The 22,373-nt window shown below is 39.4% G+C and overlaps 1 protein-coding gene across 1 annotated transcript in view; it reads left to right on the top strand.

Moving 5' to 3' along the window:
* The window catches only part of LOC134226403 (uncharacterized), a 197,557-nt gene that overhangs the window by 121,746 nt on the left and 53,438 nt on the right, over positions 1–22,373 (top strand). Inside the window, 7 exon segments of the mRNA XM_062707163.1 lie at positions 676–1,276; positions 17,463–17,540; positions 17,625–17,807; positions 17,878–18,068; positions 18,143–18,418; positions 18,420–18,491; positions 18,560–18,651. Coding sequence (XP_062563147.1) covers positions 676–1,276; positions 17,463–17,540; positions 17,625–17,807; positions 17,878–18,068; positions 18,143–18,418; positions 18,420–18,491; positions 18,560–18,651 — 1,493 coding nt within the window.

The following is a 22,373-nucleotide window of genomic DNA, read 5'->3' on the forward strand; positions in this document are numbered from 1 at the left end:
CAATGATAGAATCGCGGCGACTAGTTGTCGCCGTCGCGGTGATGAAATCGCTTAGGTCTGGGGGAGCCTTCATTACCGATATGATTTCGTTTTCTGACTTTAGTTCAAATTTTTCTTAACACAAGTTTGCATACAAATGTTGGTATACAATTAATTTTATTTCAGATGTAATATAATCTGCAAACAAAATTACTTACAGTTGATGTATCAACGCATAAAGGCACCGTGGGTCTCCATAACTTCAGTTTTACATAAAACATGCAAATAACTTTTAACTATGACCAAACTTCTTAGCGACAAACCCATCTCCCTCTATTTTGTGACCAAATAATCAACTAGAGTCAGTCACCGGTCGATTATCGAGGGACCCCGATATTTTTTTTCATCCAGTATTATGATAATCGTCATGCAGGGCTTTTGAATCGGGGGCTTTTGTATTTTTTTTACAATTTCTAAAAAATCAGCAATTTAACATCAAAAATAACGATATTGGAATATACACATAAATCAACGTCATACTTTAAAAATGATCAAACTACCTAGCCTCCAGTTTATAAGAAGAAGCACACACGACGGCACGACAAGCATTCATTGACATCCTAAAAATATATTCATCTTTTTCTTCCTAAATGTCTTCTTCAATTAATCAGACTTCTTTTCTATTATTCACAACAGCTCCCATTCGTTCCCATCGTTCAACAGAAATCGAGGTAGTGGAAGTCAGTCTATGGATGAAACCAACGATCGTTATTCAAGCAAGCTCTTCAAACCAAGGAAAGCTAGTGCAAATCTGCCACTTCCTAGTCACAATAGGACAGCATCCAGTCCTTCAAAATTGGCAGATTTGGGTGTGGAAAGCTCATCAACCAGCAAACGACACCTTGGAAACATAGAGCAAAGAAGCACAGACTCCGATAAATCGGAAAAATCTCCGAATAAATTAGAGACTAAAAAGTTTTCATTGGACTCTCATTTGTCTGACAAAAATACCCACCATCATGAGAAACACAGTAAACGTAGCTCGGGAAACTGTGAGAAACACCAAAAACGGAGCCTCGATGATACCAGATATTCGCAGACAAGTCGCACACCGTCCGAGCGCAGTTTTGCCATTGGCTCGCCGGAAAAACCAAAGAGCTTGGTCGCTTCCCCAGAATTACTCGCAGAATTATTGAAGGGGTCAAGCGAAAAACTCGTAACCGAGCAACTTACAGGTGGCGCCAGTCCCAATAATGCAGCCAGCAATGCGCTTCCCACAGCTGTTCTCAAGTGCCTGGTAAGTTGATGAATATTTGCTCGCAGTAAACACATTCCCATTTTTGAATCTGGTCGTTGCCTGTCGCATATGCAAAAATGCCACTCTATAACATTCCGTCTGCGTTCGACAACCGGCGCGGTGTATGTGAGTTTGTTGCCACAATTAAATTTTAATTATTATTTACTGTTTATAGCGATTCAACTGTGGAAAGAAATCCTACGGTGGCAACTTTCTTCTGCAGAAAAATAAAGCACGAGCTAGCACAACAAAAAATAAAGATCAATTTGAAACATTATATTTTAATTCGCTGGTAAAAATAATTATAACATCACATCAAGCATTGATTTGTATGAGAATGGGCATGTATGATTATCAAAATCTCAACTCATAGCGATTGGATTGAGTTTATTTTTTCCTTCCAGAATAAAATGGCTTAAATTTCCATTTGGTCAAAGTTATTGTTTTGTTTTTTAGGTTTTAGGTTAACGATCTTCGTCTTACTTTTTACCAGGGTTTGCAGAAATCGCTCTCAAAAGATAACGAGCAACTATAAAAGAGAGGCAGAAACCTCTTCGAATCATAACAAGCCATGAAAACAAGTCTATTGCACTTGTACACAAGTTGTGTGTGTGTGTGTGTCATCCTCTATCCCTCACCCAGCTGGGGGTGTTGGTCAAGTAGTACTACGAATAATTTGATCATAGTGCTGTCCAATGAGCAGCTCGAAGTTGTTCCTGTCACGCTCATGCCCGTTTGTTGACAAAAAAGAACGAGCAGGACAGGAACAACTTCGAGCTACTTCGAGCTGCTCATTGGACAGCATTCATATCTCATGCTCCGTAATGGTGCCCTTTTCGTTAGGAAGACTAGTGCTGTAAAAAGGAATCACTGCTGAAGCAAGAAGGGTGTCTTCAGGGAGTGTAGGGGATGGGGAAGCACTAGCTAACCATAACAGGTACAGCAAAACATCACAAGGACGCCCTTATTCGTACTGACTACTCAGGGAGTAGAAGGTCGAGAAGAGCCACCGCTGCCAACTAAAGCGTGAACCGGATACCTGGGACTCCCACAATATCCGCGGCAATAGTAGCAAACGATGCCCTGTACGTATTTAGTTTGCAATATATGAGGTAACAAAATTATAATACAATTAACTCTCTAATTCCCAAGATCGTCTTTTAACTGATGTTTAGTATTCAAATAATTATAATTCATAATTCATTTTGTTGACATTGAAGTCAATCAATGTGTACTATTTCAAAGTAAATTGAAGCTTAATTAAAATATCATAGCAATTTTTATGAAAAGTTTATTTCGTGATGTGGTTTTATTTTTATTTTTTAGTATTCAAATTCGTATTACTTCGATGGGTGGAATATTTGTGATTAGTAAAGGAAGTACAAAATGGTTTTGAGCGGATACGGACATTTGGGTCTTAGAGGGTTAAAGGAAACAATTGGAACTTTCTCACCAAATTCAAGTGTCCGTTTGATTCTTCTCCATCAACCAGCTGCGCAATTCAGCAGTACACCAAAAACGACGACCACAGAAACGATTTTTCCGGCGATTTTCAGTAGATGCTAGTATAATTAAGGAGTTCGTTTCAAGGGTGTGTCCTTTTTGCCATTTGTTGGTCACATTGTTCGGCGGTGTGCAATCACTATGTCAGCTTAAAAGCTGTTTCTCCTTCCGGACGCGAAAAACTATTCTTAATTATCACTTGGAGCGAGAAAATACACAGGAGAAAAAGAAAAAAACCTAACAGAAAAAGCTTGTGTCAACCGTTCGCGGCGAAGCCTACTCGATTTCGCCTATTGCACTTGTACACAAGTTGAAAAAAAAAAAATGATTCAGATAGGCGGCCCCTACCGAGGGGGTTTGATAAAACGCTTTGTTCTCGCTCATTTTATGTTGGGGACCATATTTTCTTCGCACAGCTGTGTAAAACAAGTTGAAATGCATCATCAGAACCGGTGCCCCCGAAATTGGTACTTTTTAAAAGAAATTTATCATGGAGAATAGCCTAACGAATCAGTTCATTATCGTAACAGCTTCCGAAAAACGTCTCTCACGGTATTTGTGGTTATTTGTGATATATAAAATCAATATCATTTTATTGTCCAGTTAGTAAGAGAGGGCTTGATGCCAACGTACTCGTGGTGACTTGAGGTTAGTTTACAATGTTTAAAAATGGATGGGGCTAAGGATTTGGGATCATGGAATTTCAGCTTCTTATTCGGGCATTGGCAGTCAGGGACGATGTGGCGTGTCGTCGTTCTCGAGAAATGGTTCGACTGGAGTATCTTCCGGATGGCAAGAGCTATGGTGCTCTACGGAACAGAAAGCAGAGAATAAACAAAAACAAAAACTTTGAAAAAAGAAAAAAAAATCAAACTATTAGATTTTGATGACAGAAGTACGAAGGAAACTATAAATGGCTTGCATATATGTAGACCATATGCATATATGTTTACCTCGGGCTAATATATAATAATTGCTCTCTGGAGGCGTTATTTTCCGAGCAGAATCAAACTACGTGATCATAACCTACATAAGTTGCTATCGACAAGGTTTATTCTGAACAGATGTGCGTTTAGTGAATAGTGATTGGACATAAGTCTCAACATCACGCGAATGAAGTCCTCTCCTCTGAACCACGCTCGCGCGTTCACGTTGTGTATCGGATTCGAAACGTCTCACGTGAGAGGACCATGTAATTTAAATAGGAGGTATCGACAATTGTCACTTCATTCGAAACGCCTAACCTCATACGAGACGCAGAATAAACACAAGTTTTCGGAAGGTGGTTGAAGTTACATTGAGAACACCGAAGCCAGTGGATCCGTTAATGCGAGAACCATCAGTGAAATATCTGTTGTTCCAATTGACATGTTCATATTTTTCAAATCCTACTTTTTACTATGTGGAAAACGATACTGAGGACCAAATCAAGCAACTTGTGGTGGGTTTGGGTCTAATCCTCAGTATGAACAAGATTTCACGCAGAACGGACGCAGGTGAGCGGAAACAGCAGCACGATGGCACTGGCACCATTTTCAACGGAAAACCATCGCAACGCATCGCATTGATGGTGGTCGTCGGCGTCGGTGGTCATCATTCGACCTCTACGAACCAGCATTTTATGTGAAGAAAGGGTTGATTACAAAAATGACGTCTGTTGCGATCCCGCGAGATGCAAATCGATAAAGACACTACTTTAGGGGAAAATTTCTATAGAATCCACACACAGGCGACCATCGATAAGACCGACAGATGCCAATCGATTATGTTTTGTACTATAATAAAATTTCGTCTTGGGTCAAATTCATTTTGTTGCTCTTTTCATCAAAACGTATTTTGAATCATTAACAGCTAATAACCGAATTCAGCATCTTGCAAGAAAATTTCACAAGATGCTTTGAATTTCCATGCGTTGGTAGGGTAAGACGGTATAATATGCCCCCCCCCTAAGGCAATACCTCGATAACTTTTTATTTTTCAACGCAATTTATGCAAACTTTGTGTTATTTGATAGTCCATGAAGTCGCAAATGCATTGCCCGTGAGTAGTCATATAAAAATATTACAGATAACACAAAATTTGGCTATTTTGAAAAGTCGTAAAAAAAAGGTTTTCATAAAGTGCCTGGGCAATACGCCCCACCTTAGCCAAAGACGTCTCATTGCCATTTGTTAATATTTTATCAACCCCATAATAAAAAGGTTACAAATCTTTATGTGCTTGACATTAAAAAACCAACATAAGTTCATTTAATTAGGTTTGAATTACATTTCAATAGTTTCCATATCATTTGGAAGCAACTGCTGCATGCTCGCCGCGCTTGTGTCCAGTTGGTAAGGGCATATCGACCTGCCTACACTGGGGCGTTTTGACCAGTGAAACATATTTTCGAAAAACGTTACATTTTTGAAGATGGAAGCAATTTTATATCATATTAACCACTGAGAAAAGTTATTTTGTTGCCCAACTGAGTGTTCCAGTGCAAGTTTTGCGGACAGTACGCTATCGTCGCCCCAGAATGTTGAGCAAACAAACATGAAAAGTTACATCAAAACTGTAACTTTTTGTATTTTGCTATTATGTTCATTATGTAATACAAAAATACTTCCATATTCACATAGTATGATGGTTTTACAAATATTTAAAGGTACCAACTGATTTAGACCCTTAGTTATATTTGAGGTCAGTGGTGTAGCCAGAAAATTGGTCTGGGGGGGGTTTTCTGAACATTTTTTTTTGAAAAAAAAAAAAAATTTCTACCAAAAATTTTGTCTTTGGGAGGGGGGGTTCATACCCAAAACCACCCCCGTGGCTACGCCACTGTTTGAGGTTTTGGCATTCAGTCTTCTGATGCTCAAAAACGGGTTATACGTTTTTATCCGACGTTTCGGTTACATATATTGTACCTTTATCAAGGAGTCTGTGGACAATCAAATATCACCATCATAGTCGATCTCTCCTAGAAAGACCCTTAGTTAGTTATAGTTTTCTAGAAATCAAAGTGGGGCGTTTTGGCCAGGTGGGGCGCATTATACCGTCTTACCCTACCGCTCTCTGTAGAATCCTGATCAAAATTGCTCGCGCGCGTAGGAAAGCAGCTTTCCTGTATCTAATAAATTAATCCCATTAGCTCCGCCTTTTCGTTAATCGTTATGACTGCACAAAAGGGGGGGGCTGATCGGGATTATTTAGAGAGCGGTCGAACAAGATTTCACGCAAAGCGGACTCAGCAGCACGAGGACTCTGGTAGAGGTTTCAACGGAAAACCATCGCATTGATGGTGGCGTCCGTAGCGATCCCGCGCCAGCAAAGGCGATGCTGAAAACTTTTCGCCGACGAAAAGAAAATCACCGGCGCTATAGAAAACTATATACGTATTCATCGCGGGCGGAAACCGAACGTTGCAAATAAATATGTTGCGCTTGGTTTCGCGCCACTCCCAATTCTCTCCTTTATTTCGGACGTTTTTGAGGATGGTGTCTTCTGAGATTTCGATGTCATTCACTAAAAGCCAGACAAGTGCCTTCAGCGGTGATGTGGCCGATGAGTCGTGTTGATCCCTTTTCCACGGTTGGAGATTCAAAGTTTATCCAACTGGGAGTTGCTGTTCGGCTTCTTGATTCGGTTAACTTCGTCAATGTTAATAAAGAGACACAAACTATGATGACGAATAACATCCATTTCGTATAGCTGCGTAGTCCTACGTCATCTTTGCGTACAACCCGATTGGGCTGCACCTTTGAGTTTTCTATCTCGCCTGGTGATAAGTTATCAAATGATCATTTGCAAGAATCGGGAATTAGAATTTGATATGAAGGGAATCAGCGCATGACCCTACACCGTGATCAATAAAGTTGGATACACGCAAGGTGTCTTCAACCAAAGGTGTTTATTTAAAAGAAAATCAGCATCTTCATATTCATGTATATTGTATATTAACTGCAGTGAATGATAACGAATGATTGCCCATTTCAATTCCTTTATCTGCTTAAAATGTTTTCCGATAACAATACATGGAGCACGGAATCAGTTTCCATGGACATGTCGCTCAAAAAGTTTGACAACTTGTCTTGATATCATAAAATTAGATCTTTTGCAATCCTCCCATTTGATTTGCATCTAGGATCAAAGGAGAAAATCTAATAGATTCATATTAAGAGATGCCTAAACAGCATTCACTGTTGGCACCATCTAGCTGGAATATAAAATGATCTTTCGCAAAGCGTTATCGTAGATTGTAAGTAAAAAAAATCTTCATTTATCAATGCAAAGCAATAACAAATAACAAAAACTACGATTCATTATTTTAGAGCGTCTTAGGGGAAATTCTACAAGGTTAAAAGACTATTATTCTTCCATTTACTTCCACTATTAACTTTTTTATGTATCAACAAGCAGATACGTATTTCGTTTCCTACTTGGAAACTTCTTCAGTGTTTGTTATCGACGATAACAAACACTGAAGAAGATTCCAAGTAGGAAACGAAATACGTATCTGCTTGTTGATACATAAAAAAGTTAATAGTGGAAGTAAATGGAAGAATAATAGTCTTTTAACCTTTTAACAAAAACTACGCCCAATAAACACTGAAGCCCGCACAAAAATCTGTATCCGAATTGTATACCCGAGGAAAGTCTGAAAACATAATGATAAAACATAAATTTGGCCACTTTTCATCCCTTTTTTTCCTATTATGAAATGTGAGGCAACATATCATTTAAGCTATTGTAAAGCGAACCACGGGAAACACGATGCTCTACACCTCTACGTTGACAGTTTCCACATGTTTTCCACGCACAGAGAGCGATTTTACTTTCTCGACCGTTCAAGGTTCAGCTTACTGGATGCTTCTCCCATGACCATACTATAGAGAGAGGGTTTACCTTAAGATTTTCCTTTCGCGCTCTTTCGCTCTCTTCTCGGGGAGGAAAACTGATGGACCACCGATAGGAAAATAGTAGCTTCTTCTGGTGGTACAACGCAGTTTTCATTAAATAATCGAAACGAGAGTGTTTGTTTTTCATTGTCGGGAAAGCCGAACGAATGTGAGAAGCCAAAAATGTTGACTAGAACGAGTGAAATACCCTCATAAATTTGTCGGATTAAACGTGTGAAAATGTCAAGTGTAAAATGGGTGTATACGAATTAGTACGAATGTAACAATTAAGTGTAATTGGAGTCCAGAGGAATTTAGTGTTTGCTAATCCTAGCCAGCAAGCTGGGAAATGGAATGCAAATTTCCTGCATGGTGTGAAAAAATCTAATGCAATGAAAATCGCATACCTATCGACGATTGGTCTGTATTGGAAGTGCCATTAAAATTCAAAATGTTTACTCCGAAACAGTCGTGAGGTGAAAATGCGTGTGCGAAAAAAACTATGTGATTCCAATGATCGGCAATAAGGGATAGATATTTGTTGATGTTGAATTTTTTGCTCTCATGTACAAATAGTTCTTCATTCTGGCGATTGGCTTCCACATAGATGGTGGAAAACTCAGCAGCTGTGTATATATTGAATATTTGACTTCGCATGTGTTGCTATCACTGAGTTGGTACATAAGATAGGGTGGTTCAGGAAAACATGCAGGAAAGTTAGATGCCATTTGTTGCAGATCTGATATCATGAGAATAATGCGAATAATGTTTGTTGATTTTGCGTATCTGATTTCGTAGGAATGCAAGAAACTGCGTAGGATATTGCCCAGTACTAGACGTTTCTCAAAACTGCACCAAACTGGTGATAGTTAGATTTTCTAATAATTCTGTAGAAGAAACTTCCAAAACCTGTAAAAGAACTGGGCATATGCGAAAATGCTAGATTTTTTTACAAATATTGTATGAGACCCTACAATTGTGCAAGGTTTTCTAACAATATTTGTTTGTGAGCTTATATCTTATACAGAATTGTTAGAAAATCTTGAACCAAAGGGAAGCTACTCAGTAGTCATCTGTCTTCACTCAAGCGACAAAAGTACAGTCTTATTTTGAGATGTTGAAGTAGTGTCCGCTATTAGGACCTCTATTCTTCTTGTCATTAATACATCCTCTACAGGGGATTTGCCACCTTTCCGTGGAAATTCTGACCAATATCAAGTCAAAATTTGGAACAATTTCTAGTGGAAATCTGGAAGAATTTTTCATGAAAATTCCAAATAATTTCCCTTAGAAACTCCATACATTTTGTTTTGGAAATGCTGAGCAATTTTCTTTGGAAATTCCAAAGATTTTCCCGTGTACAGTTCATAGTATACCCTGTAAAGAATAATTTAAAAAATCCAAACGAACATTTTGTGAAAACTTCCATGGGAAGTTTATCACATTCTCTTCAAGGTTCTCTGATAAACATGACTTTTGCTGGTCTTTCTTCCGGAGTACGCACTACATGTCAAGCGCACTGTAATCTGCCGTATTTTTGCCGTAAAAAACATTCCTTGACATTTTTATTATTTCGCTTTATCAATAACTAGCAGATTGGACCTTGCGATGCTCGAGACCGGCAGATCTGTTATATAAGTGTCCAATATTGCAGCACCGCACTCTTAATCGATTCATGTACAATAGACTGGCCCAGGATACAAAAAGTCGTCCGATTCTACGGGTCACCCCCCAGGATTTTGCCTTTGGGTAAGAAAATCATTCTCTGAAAATTTCAGCCTGATCGGTTATTGCATAAGCTGGCGCAATTGATTTGAAGTTAATATGGGGGTTTCAGCTGAAATATATGGGAAAATACACCTCTGTTACTATTTCGTACTGGGAATTGGATGGAAAAGCCCGATTAAGCCCAGATTTGCAGGAAATGAAGTTAACATGCCAATGAATAATTCCACATAAAATTCTACTATGATTAAATAAACTTTAAATTAGTTTTGAGCTGATATTTTTGGAGTTTGGTTGAGTACTTTAAAATTCATTAATTGCCTTGAAAACAAGCGCATGTAATCGAAGGTAGCTGCGATATGTGTTGTGGCGCGCGTGCAGTTACTTATGTTTCAGTGCGCGCGAAATCACGCATCGCAGGCACCTTTGATTGCATGCGTATGTTTTCATGGCAATTAATGAATTTCAAAGTGCTCAACCCAACTCCAAACAAATCAGCCAAAACTGATTAAAAGTTTATTTAGTAATAGTAGAATTTTATGTCGAATTGTTCATGGGCATATTAACTTCATTTCTTGCCAATCTGGGCTCAATCGGGCGCTTCCATCCAATTTCCTGTATGAAATAGTAACAGAGGTGTATATTCCCATATATTTCGACTGAAACCCCCATATTAACTTCAAATCAATTGAGCCAGCTTATGCAATAACCGATCAGATTGAAATTTTCAGAGAATGATTTTCTTACCTAAAGGCAAAATCCTGGGGGGTGCCCCGTAAAATCCGACGACTTTTTTTTCTCCCCATACTAGGCTGGGCCACTCTAATGTACAATCGTTTTAAATTACCTCACTACTCACAAACTTTTTTGCTTTTTCGTGATTTCGCAACTATTCCAGAACAAATTCTGGTCTTGTTCTTTATATAAACACTGTCCTTCCTAAAAAAATCGAACCGTTAATAAATTATGCTAATTGGTCCATCCGTTCTTGATTTACATCGCTTCAAAGGAAATGCAAGCTCATTTTTATGGGGAACGGCCGTTTGACCGAATACCGTTCGGCCGAAGGCCACTAGGCCGAAAATTGTTTGGCCGAATATACCATTTGGTCAGGCCAACAGGCCATTAGGCCAAACGTCATTTAGCCGAATTTACTAATATAGCCGAATAGGTCATTTGGCCGAATAAGCCATTTGAGCATGAACATGAGCATAAGCATGATTGACCGCCCATAGTTGCTACTCCGTTATTGCCAGGTCAGCTGTAATTACACAGAGAACCTACAGATGAAGTTTGGGACAAACATCATCTTCAATGTGTAAGAACTGGTGAATACCAGCGCCGGTCGTGTCCGAATGCAGGTCAATTAAGGAATAGGTAGGAAATTGTTCACGTGATACTCGCTTTGATAGAAGCCGACGAGTCATCTGCACTTCCACGAGAAATCAGAATGGAATGTTGAATATATGGGGTAGGGAGTGTGGCGGGGTTCGTTTTGGTAAACGGTCTGCCGTGTATAACTCGAATATATCGAACGAAAGCTAATTATTTTAATTATCGACACAACTGGCTGTGGACACAATTTCGGTGATCGACCGATCACTTTGCTTTCCGCACAAAGCAGCAGAAAATTTCGGTGACCGACCGATCACTTTGCTTTCCGCACAAAACAGCACAAAATTTCGGTGACCGGCCGATCGTTTTGCTTTCCGCACAAAGCCCGGCCCGAGCGAACTATCTGCTAACTTACCAGAAACACGACAAAACAGACACTGATTGGTTTTCATTTCCACCGCACAGAACAATAAAATCGGTGAAGGGTCTGGCCCCTTCATCTCTTTTCTCTCGTTTAAGTTTGAGCTTCTTTTCAAAATGTCTCGAACATTTTACCACTTTATTAATCTTAGAGATTAATACGGTTCAACCACCTAAATCAATTGCGGATCAATCACACTCATTCATATTCTTTTTTCTCAAGCATATGCTTTCTGCTATAGCCCATAGTATCGAAGTATGTTTGTTTACCAGCCGATAATTGCTACAACGTCGTCAATTGATAGCGTATGGCATTGCGTCTAATAATAGTAGCGCTAGGCTTTGTCCTGTACACTGAAAGGACAATATGTGACGGGTCACAGTGGAAATTTTGGCATATTTCATAAATTCAAATAAAAAATAATAATGCAACATTTCTCCAGAGATTTCGACGGGAATCTTCCAAGCATATCGAAGGGAACCTCCAGGGATTCTGAAGTGAATCCACCAGTGATTCCGGCAGGAATATTCCAGGGTTTCCAATGAGAATCTTATGAATATCTTCCATCCTCTTAGAATTTTGACTTCCAGGAATATTCCAGGAAATTGAACGGGAATGTTCTAGTGAATCCGACGGAAATGTTTTAGGGATTTCCAAGGGAATCCCTTCACGATACCGAAAGGATCCAGTGTGGATTCTTCTGGATTTTGGTTGGAATACTTCGATGATTGTGAAAGGAATTCATTATTATTTCAGATTCTAGTGAGAATTTTTTTCGGATGCTGATGGGATCTGTGGAAATTATCATGCTACTGGGCAAGCGGAAGTCTGATGGAAAACTGTCACTCTATTCCGTGATGGTTGACCACATGTCTTTGACTATTGGCAAAGTATCACGTTTGCTTTGATTGATATTTTGGTGGCTCTACGTTGCTGTTCCTATCAAGCTTACTTTGATGCTTTCAAACTAGATTAGATATTGCCTTTTCATAACTAACAACATAACTCATAACTCATTAACTTTCATAACTCCCCCCTGTTTGGCAATTTGGTCATTTGGCAAGTGTCGTTCGGCTGAATTGGTCGTTTTGCCAAGAACGCAGATTGGCTGAATAGGTTATTTGACAGAAAATGCCGTTTGACTGAAATGTTTGTTTTGCAGAAAGGGCATTATTTCTACCAAACGGCATTGTCTGCCAAATGATCTGGTCGGTCAAATGACTTCTTTGGCCAAACGACCATTTCGGCCAAATGACATTTCGAGCCAACTAAACTTTTACAACAAGTTTTTCTGATTTACAATGTTATGAAAACTCATATATGAATATGTACGTTATGTGGAAGATATTGATTTGGAAAATGTATTGAAGGCAACCACTTTCCCTTCGATGGGACTCGAAACCCATGACCCTACAGTACGCTAGACCGGTACTTTAACCAACTAAGCTACGAAGGATCTCCGTTGGCCTTCGCAACCTAGCGGCTACTGAACGAGCTCGAGATTCCCAAATTGGACGCATAGTCAAATCACTCGCAATTCATTTCCAAGCCAACACTTCCACATGTGTATAGTACACGTCCACATTAGGGAAGCATGAGTATGAGTATTTTTTTCTGTCAAATTACCTATTTGGCCGAATGAGCCTTTCGGCTGTTTGTCACTTTCCGTTATTGTTATTGTCGTTCAAACCATTTTCGACCTAATACCGAAACAAACGTTTAGTTCGGTCTAACGAAATTTGGCTAGATGTCTTTTGGCCTAACCTGTTATTTCTGACTTTCGGCCGATAGACACAAGGCCGAAAGTTGTATAGCCGAATATGTTATTCGGCCGAACAAACCATTAGATCAAGACCCATCTGGTCGACAATTTTATTTGTCTGAAATGGACATACGACAATATTGTTCGGCCGACTGGCCATTTGGCCGCAAAAATTGTTTGGTCAAAAAGTTGTTTGGCCGAAATGGCCGTTTTTCGGTCAAGTGAAAAGATTCTTTGGCCAAACGGGCGGGTATTTTTAACTGTTCAGTAATCAACATTTGGCCATTGGACCAAATGACATTAAGAAAATTATTTTGAGCTTTTTAGTAATGTCTTCACTTGTCATAAGACGAGTTTGTACAATCCCATTATATTAATTTTATATTAATTTTATTGAGTCGAGTCAAGTACGAGACACTGAAGACGACATTACCGTTGAGGTCGAAATACGTATCTGTCAAAGTACAATTAAGTGGTGGAATTAAATGGGATGGACAAACTCGTCTTATGACAAGCCAAATGACATTTTCGACTAAATGGCCCTTTTTGTCAAACAAACATTTCGGCTGAACGACATTTTCGGCCTTATAACCTATTCGGTCAAACGACGTGTTAGAGAAAAGAGCTTTTTCGTCCAAATTACCAATTCGGCTGTATGTCACTTTGGCCAAATGGAATTTTTAGTCAAACTGCTTTCCCTTGTATAACCGTGTTGCCCAAACTCTTATTTCGGTCAAATAAAATTCGGGTCGGGGATGATTCAACTATGACGTCCACTACTTTTTGGAATTTCTAGACCCCCCTCCCCCCTCTGTCACGCTTTTTTGTATACTTAGTATATGTTCTGTTACGAAATCGTAGACCCTCTCCCCCTAAAACCGGTGACGTCATTATTGAACGACCCCTTGATGATTTTCAACTTAACGTATTATTCGGCCAAATGTCTTTCGTCAAATGGTTTTCGGACAAATGACCCTTCCTCTTTTTAATAATTTTTCATTGAATTTCCGAATAATTTCTTATGGACAAAGAATTCTTGTTTTTCACTGAAATATTTAACGATTTCCCGTAAAAAGTTTAAAAAATCACGTAAAATTCTGAATAGTTTTGGTTAAAATATCGTAATATTCACCATGGAAACTCCGAAGAATCCAGCTTTCCACGCCCGGTAATGGCGGCTTGCTGCTGTGTAAAAATCAATCGGTCACTGTACTGTTTGACACTAGCTGGAGGAAAGCTCACTGGCGTTCCTGGATGAGGGGAAGGGAAAAAAGGCCTTTTCGCCAGTGAGTTTTCCTCCAGCTAGTGTCAAAAAGTACAGTGACTGATTGATTTTTACACACCGACAAGCCGCCATTACCGAGCGTGGAAAGCTGGATTTCCCAAAGAAATTTTTAAAAATCCCATGCAAATAAAAACTATTTTCCGTTGAACTCCAATTTTTATGTTGATGTCCACATTTTGAACAATCTCCCGCTGAAAATTTGAAGACTTTTCTGTATAATTTCGAAGAATACACAACACAAGTTCTCCGTGGATTTTACGAACATTTTCTTGTCGAAACTTAAAACAATTTTCTTTAGAAATTCCAAAGTGCTTCCTTGAAAATTCCAAAGAATTCCCAAAACTTCATAGTAGTTGCCATGGAAAATCCGAAAATAATTTTCAAATGAATATCTTGGAGAAGCTCAGAGAATTTTCGAAAGAAGTTCATCAGATTTTTCCGTCTAATTTCAAAAGATTCTTCCGTTGAAGTCTTGAAAACATCCTTAAAAAATGCAGAAAAAACGCCGCCGCCGGGCAAAATTCTGACAAATGCCGCCGCCGATTTTTGTACCGGCGTACACCTCTAGGCCGAATAGGTCCTTTCTCACTCCTCATCTTATACTTCTCGCTGTGAAAAGTGAGTAGCGCGGAGTGAGTAGTTTTTACGTCCAACTTTTCACTTCGCACTACTCACTTTTCACCGTGAGAAGTGAGAGATGAGAAGTTCACTACTCACTCCTCATTTCTAACATAATACATCTCACTTCGCATTACCCACTTTTCACAGTGAGAAATGGGAAATAAATAGTGAGAAGTGAGACGCCTCACTTTTCACAACTCATTTCTCACTTTTCAAATTTATTCGGCCAAATGACCTGTTCGGCGCAATGACCAATTCGGCCAAATGACCTATTCGGCCGAATACCCTGTTCGGCTGATTGACTTGTTTGGCCAAAAGACATGTTCGGTCAAAAGACTTATTCAGCCAAATGGTCTGTTCGGCCAAATGTCCTATTTGGCTAAATGACCTATTTGACCATATAACCTATTGAACCAAATGAGCTATTCGGTCAGATGACTCGTACGGCCAAATGACTTTCGGCCAGATGGGTTTCGGACTAAATGGTTTGTTCGGCCTAGTGGCATTCGGCCAAATGGCTTTCGGCCGCATGGGTTTCGGCCAATCGACCCATCCCCCTTTTTATATATAGAGTAGGTTGCGAGTCGTGAATAGCTATTGAAAAAAGTTATCATAAAATTGGCAATAGTAATCCCACGACATTTTTGTGACGTTTACTAAAACTGTACGAGGGACATTGTGGCATTGTTAAACGATCGATGGTCATGTTGTTGTTACCACAAAGCTCTGCGTGCAGCTCTTCTTTTTTAAACTAATTTTATTTGCTAATTTTATAATACATACATTCATCTCTTAGACTGGGTGTTCCGTGTTTGATTAACACTATCATCCTTATTTGCGATGATACATTTTAGGTTTTTAATTACCTAATACATTTCAATTGCCTTTGTCACTAACGATATATTTCCTCTGGTTGAATTGGACCATGTAGGAATTAGGTACAATTATTTCATGCAGCTCTTCATTTTTGCTCATTTCTCGAGGACCATAGCACCCGCTTATAGTTCGGTCCGTCGAATCTAGCAATTGTGCATACACTTCATAAGCACGGAATGTGCTTGGGCAATTAGTAAGAAACGAATTTCACGCTTCCATGTTCACCTCGAAGGTCAGAAAATAGCACATTTTATTCCGCTGGTATACTTCCATGATAGCTTGGGCAACGGATAGTCCTTCGTTTTCAAGTTGATTGCGATGTTCCATGTTCAAAATCTTATTTTTAGCATTCCCATACCCTTACCCTTATCCAAAATATTCTTTGTTGAGACCTCATGCCTGCCCTGGGACACATAACTCCTCAACTATTTATTGTGTCACCCTATTATGAACTGATGAAGGTTTCAAAAGGTGAACGGTCAGACATGATGTATATGTTAAAGATTCGAAACTATACCACCTCTATACACGCGTTCAAGTAAAAATAATAATAAGAGTTGATCAAATTTTAAAATGGAAATTTATTCCTATGTAAATGCGTCAACTTGATTGAAATGGAGCTGTATTCGAAGCATTCCCTTTTTAGGGAACAAATGTGCTTGCTTCAAATACATATAATTAGAGATGTTTCCCTACTTTTCATGTAGATTATTTCACTTCCAAGCGAGTTCTCCATAATAGTAACAATTTAACAATGATTAGTATCACTCAGTAAAGCGTGCGAGAAATGTGGGATGATGATTGCAAATAAAATGTTAGTGAGTAAAAAGTTGCGAAACAAGCAACAGGTTTTCGGCTCAAATATGAGCAGTCGTACGGCATGTATGAAATCCTGAATACACCGTAGCTAGCGTGAATAACATTCATATAAGCAAAACAATTGAAATTGAAGCGAATAAATCATCATATAAACCGGAAGTATTAGCGGCCTCGTGCGGATGTATGGATATTCATAGACCCTGAGTGCAACAATTAGTGGAACACCATGATGCCACTAAACCTTTGCTCCGACTCGGAAGATGATCCTGAACGAACGCCCAAATCTGTGTCCGACGCCGGTATGTGGCAGTGTGTCACTAGTTGTAACAAGGTGGGTATCGATTCCAAAATCAACTAATGTCGAACGCACGGCAATTGACAGTACGATGTTGTATATAAAAGATTATGTTTTGTCATACCTTGAATAAGTTTGGGCTTTTTAGCCAAGATTTCAAACAACACTGTAGGCATCACAATGTTGATAAAGATGTGTCCAAACTCCAAATAAATCTATTTTTATCAGGCTAGTCCTAATTGTTGCTCAACTTGTGGCTTCCCCCTTTCAAAGAGGTTTCGAAAAGGTGAACATTCCGTTGATTTACGGGACACTAAATGCTGATAGACATGCTAGTTGGACCTATAAGTAAATTAAAATCCCATCCTGAGTTAAAAGCTTTTCACGATGACATAATTGAATTTCCTTCAACATTGCCGTTCACGAACGATTGTCTATCGCAGCTTCTGCAGTCTCGTAGAGGCAACAAGCAGCAGAACACTGATTGGAGGCATGCTTTGTTGCAGAACACTTTCAATCAGTTATGCTATCGATTGCCGACGAGCTGTGCAGTTTACGGATAGTATTATTTCCATTGAATAACGCCACATTGTCATCAAAGTTGTAATGCAAATTGATTGGCAGAATTGTTGCTAATTGCTTGTTTTCCTTGTTTTCTCTTTTGCAGGACACACGGACACACGTGGTGGTGGAACTTTTCAACACGGAAAAATCCTACGTCGAGTCGTTGCAAACGATTGTGTTGGTAAGGATTAATTTCCGATTGGCATTCTACGCCAGTTATTTAAGTGAACTATATGCTTTCTTAATAATAATATGATTTCTTTAGAAATATTTGAACCAGCTCAAATCACCAGAAAATGCCGGCCTAGTAGATACTCAAACCGTTGACGAAATCTTCTTCATGGTGCCTGCAATTCTCAACATCCATGAGAGGTTTTTGGAAGAGCTGCGGAGGCGTTTAGATGCGTGGGACCCAATGCAAAAAGTTGGAGATGCATTCGTTGATGTGGTAAGTCATCATTACCTTCCAACGCTCAGACATCTTCAATACATTTCGGACATATTTTTCATTCTTCCAGTTTTCAAGGCCAGTCATTTTGGACACATACACATCATTCGTTAACAACTGGAATCGGGCTAAAGATGCAATCCGCACAACACGACAAAAGTGTCCAGCCTTCGCACGATTTCTTGAAGCGATGGCACGCGAGCACAAGGGAAAGCTATCTCTCGACAATTTACTAATCAAACCTGTACAAAAGTTTCCAAAGTAAGTTGAATATCAACCAATATCAATCTTATCTCAAAGCTTATCAAATGACGTATCTCATTCTTCTTCTCTAGTTATGAATTAATATTATCAAGACTGATTAAAAACACCGACAGTGATCATCCCGATCAGAGGCCATTAAAAGAAGCTTTAACATTAGTAAAGGATATCCTAATGTTTCTCAACTGCAAGGAGAAGGAAGCCCTCGAGAATGGGCAGCGGGAAACGGCACTGCGTGAATTGGAGGGCGTTATCGAGGGCATGAACGACCTGGTGACGCCCGATCGGGCTTTCCTACTGTTCGATCTCGTGTCTATGCCGTCCGGGCAGGCGACCCGGAAGGAGCGAGGCTTTTCTCTTCAACGATCTGTTAGTTATCACCAGTATTAAACGACGTAGCGGTACCATCCGAAAGACCAATATGTGAGTTTGATGTTTTCTGTTTTCTGTTGGTGATTAGTGGAGTACTGAAATCATGTTTTGAATTTTAGGACGTGTCCCGGCAGTGTGGCGTCAACTCTAGATACAAATAAATACAAATTCCTTACCAAAATTCTGTTAGATGACCTAGAAATAGTTAAATGTGAGTACCTTTTGACATAGTTCTGAATTACGTTTTAAAATTCTTCATTAAATTTAACAAAAACATTACTTCTTGATGCATATTAATTGAATACCAGAAAATGTGTAACATTAGCAGAATTAAGTATGCTCCAAATGTCACATTTTTTTTTTAATTCTTTATTAACACTTTAATAAAGAATTAAAAAAAAAATGTGACATTTGGAGCATACTTAATTCTGCTAAGATCTCAGAACAAGCAGGAAAAGCTTAAACAAAAAGCTGGGTACTGTCCGATTCAGTAGACCAGTGAAGAATGTTTCGCTTATCGCTTATTTCACGACTGGAGCGGGCATCGAACCCTCTCCTCATAGTACACATTATACTATACACTGAAAGAAATGGTTGATACGATTTACATAAGGGAAAGTGGAAAAGTGGTCACATATAAGTTTTCATAACATTGTAAAAAAAAATGTAGTTTTTTCTCAAAATTTAGCCCACAAAATTTCGAGATGAAAAGTGAAATGGAACCTAATTTTAAATGTGTATCTTAATGTAATAAATAAGTACACAAAAAACTGTTAGTTTAAAGCACCTGTGATGCAAGATCTACTCATATTCTTTGTATCGAGCTAACAATACCCGAAATCGGATGTAAGACGGCAAAAATACGACCAAAAACTTTTGCCTATATTTTTCGAGGGTGAACCCAAACTTTTGGCCGGGAGTGTATGTGTTTCACGAGGAATTTCTGATTTTTCATACAAAACCAAATACGATCATCAAACAAAAGACAGATAAGACAGAGAAGATATCGTGGATTTCATTGGCCTGAATGTATAGTTTCAGAACACGATTGAATTTTTTGCTTATATTTGCTACTAACTGTAATAACTAATATTTACTACTAACTGCAGTAGAATGCTCAGAAAAATAACATCTTATGTAATCAAAAGAAGCGCAATCTAAAGACCGTAAAGCGATATTAAGACAGTTTTTTTTAAATAATTTGAATTTTTGCGCTAAAACTGTTTTTATTTCGGGACCACCTTACCCAAATTTAGTAATTCTGTCTTAAAACTTTACCTAGGGGAAAAGACGGCTTTGGCAGGTTTTGTTCTATTATTGTCGGGGGGTTTGTGTTTTATGAAATTTGGCCACAATATTCTTTGATATGCAGAATGTTTAGCCAAATTTGAACATAATCAGTCATAACACTACCCCCCCCCCCCCTGACAATAATAGAACAAAACCTGCTAAAGCCGTCATTCCCCCTATATGCGATAACATAAATGTTTTTTAGAGCAAAAATGCTTATAATTAAATATTCCACAATTTTGTAGAATAGTACGATCCCCTCGAAAGATTAAAAAAATGCATTTCTGTTTTAGTTTAAGATTTTTATCAATCATTTCTCGGCGAATACAGGCAATACAATACAAACAATTGCCAGACTGTCCAGACGTTTCGGTCGATTTACTGGCCTTCGACCATCTTCTGTAGACAAATCTTCCAGTCAACTATAAACTAACAGACATCCAGAAGAATTCTGGAAAAGCATACCGATACCTGACAGCAATCTTCACGAAAAGTTTCCATTTTATTTCATTTATTTAGTTAACATCTAAACAGATAACACTGAATCAACAATTTGACGCCGCAATGCACGGTTCGAGGCCGCATCTCTCCATCCTCGGATACGCCCCACGCTCGCCAAGTCGTTCTGCACCTGGTCTGCCCATCTCGCTCGCTGCGCTCCACGCCGTCTCGTATCTGTCGGATCGGAAGCGAACACCATCTTTGCAGGGTTGCTGTCCGGCATTCTTGCAACATGTCCTGCCCATCGTACCCTTCCGGCTTTAGCTACCTTCTGGATACTGGGTTCGCCGTAGAGTTGGGCGAGCTCATGGTTCATTCTTCGCCGCCACACACCGTCTTCTTGCACACCGCCAAAGATGGTCCTAAGCACCCGTCTCTCGAATACTCCGAGTGCTTGCAAGTCCTCCTCGAGCATTGTCCATGTTTCATGTCCGTAGAGAACAACCGGTCTTATTAACGTCTTGTACATGACACATTTGGTGCGGTGGCGAATCTTTTTCGACCGCAGTTTCTTCTAGAGCCCGTAGTAGGCCCGACTTCCACAGATGATGCGCCTTCGTATTTCACGACTAACGTTGTTGTCAGCCGTTAGCAAGGATCCGAGGTAGACGAATTCCTCGACCACCTCGAAGGTATCCCCGTCTATCGTAACACTGCTTCCCAGGCGGGCCCTGTCGCGCTCGCTTCCGCCCACAAGCATGTACTTTGTCTTTGACGCATTCACCACCAGTCCAAAGTTTCCAGTTGAACTATTTTCCAGCCGTATGGGAGATGGGTAAGGTCATTAATATCCCAAATTCCGGAAAGGACCCAACAGCCCCAACAAACTACAAACCAGTCACTTTGCTATCCACAATAAGCAAAATCTTTGAGAGCCTTAAAAGATTATTGAGTCACATCGAAGAGCACTAAGTCATCATAACAGAACAGTTTGGTTTTAGGAAAGGTCATTCTACCATTCACCAACTGATCCGGGTAGAAAATAGAATCCATCGCTACCAAGCTCTCTCCAATAACACAGCCATTCTACTCCCCAACATTGAGAAAGCATTTTATAATGTTTGGATGGTGGTCTCGTCCATAAGTTGGTGCAGGCTTATGTTCCAAACTACATCACCAAAATTATAAGAAAAAACTTATCCAACCGAAAGTTCCGAGTTCACCTTCACCCATTCTTTTCCGGCATCGTCAATCTCCAAAACTACTTCCGCCTCCGGATTGCGTTATCCAAGTGAACGGCTGTCCTGTTAAATGGTCAAAGAGGTTGATTATTTAGACATCGCCTTCGACAAAGCTGACCGTGCTCATACCGACAAACTGAAAAACAGGTCCATTGGATTACCGTCGTTCGGGGTGACATTGGGCCTTGGGGCCAAAAACGAAAAATGTTTCTACTCCTAATATCTCAGAAACTGTTACGAATTTTGATCAAAACTTCAAACGGTTCGAAATTATAGTAAAATTCACGTCTAGGAAACCACAAAATGAAATCCAAGAACTAATTGTGCTCGTACCATAATGCTTGGAATTTGAATGTAAAACTATTGATCGAATGAACCCGTATTAAAATAGTGTCAGTAATGCCCCACAAATCTATTACATAACTAGTTTTTAGATCGATGGATACCTGGTTATCATGTTACGATAATCTGTTGTTGTTTTATCGAATTTTATGAATATTTCTATAGCGGTTCTGGTTTTTCGTAGCAACGAGCAATGCACGCGAAAAGGGGTGAGATTGGGCCAAGCCTTTGGTTGATTTGCCATACATAGTTGGTAATAGCCGTAATGTAGGTAATTATTTTTTATGAACGCTTGAATCGTTGCATCGTCACCATTGAACTTTATTGTACTTGGCCCAATGTCATCCCCTGTGAGGGGTGAGAATGGGCCAATTTTAAACAACATTGAACTTTGTTGAACTTTGAAGAATTTCCCTAATTTATTATTTTTTCCCCACACAGTGATAAATTCATTGTTCAAGCTTGTACCAAACTAATTTAAACTTGATTCCAATGTTAACTACTAGAGCTTTGTAACAATTATTTGGAGCATACCACATTTTGGCCCAATGACACCCCGTTGGCGGTACTAAAAGTCCTGTATCCGCTAATTTCCCGCCGATCACAATTTTCACAACGG

The sequence above is a fragment of the Armigeres subalbatus genome, chromosome 3 (assembly GCF_024139115.2).
Source record: "Armigeres subalbatus isolate Guangzhou_Male chromosome 3, GZ_Asu_2, whole genome shotgun sequence".
In the NCBI taxonomy this organism is placed as follows: domain Eukaryota; kingdom Metazoa; phylum Arthropoda; class Insecta; order Diptera; family Culicidae; genus Armigeres; species Armigeres subalbatus.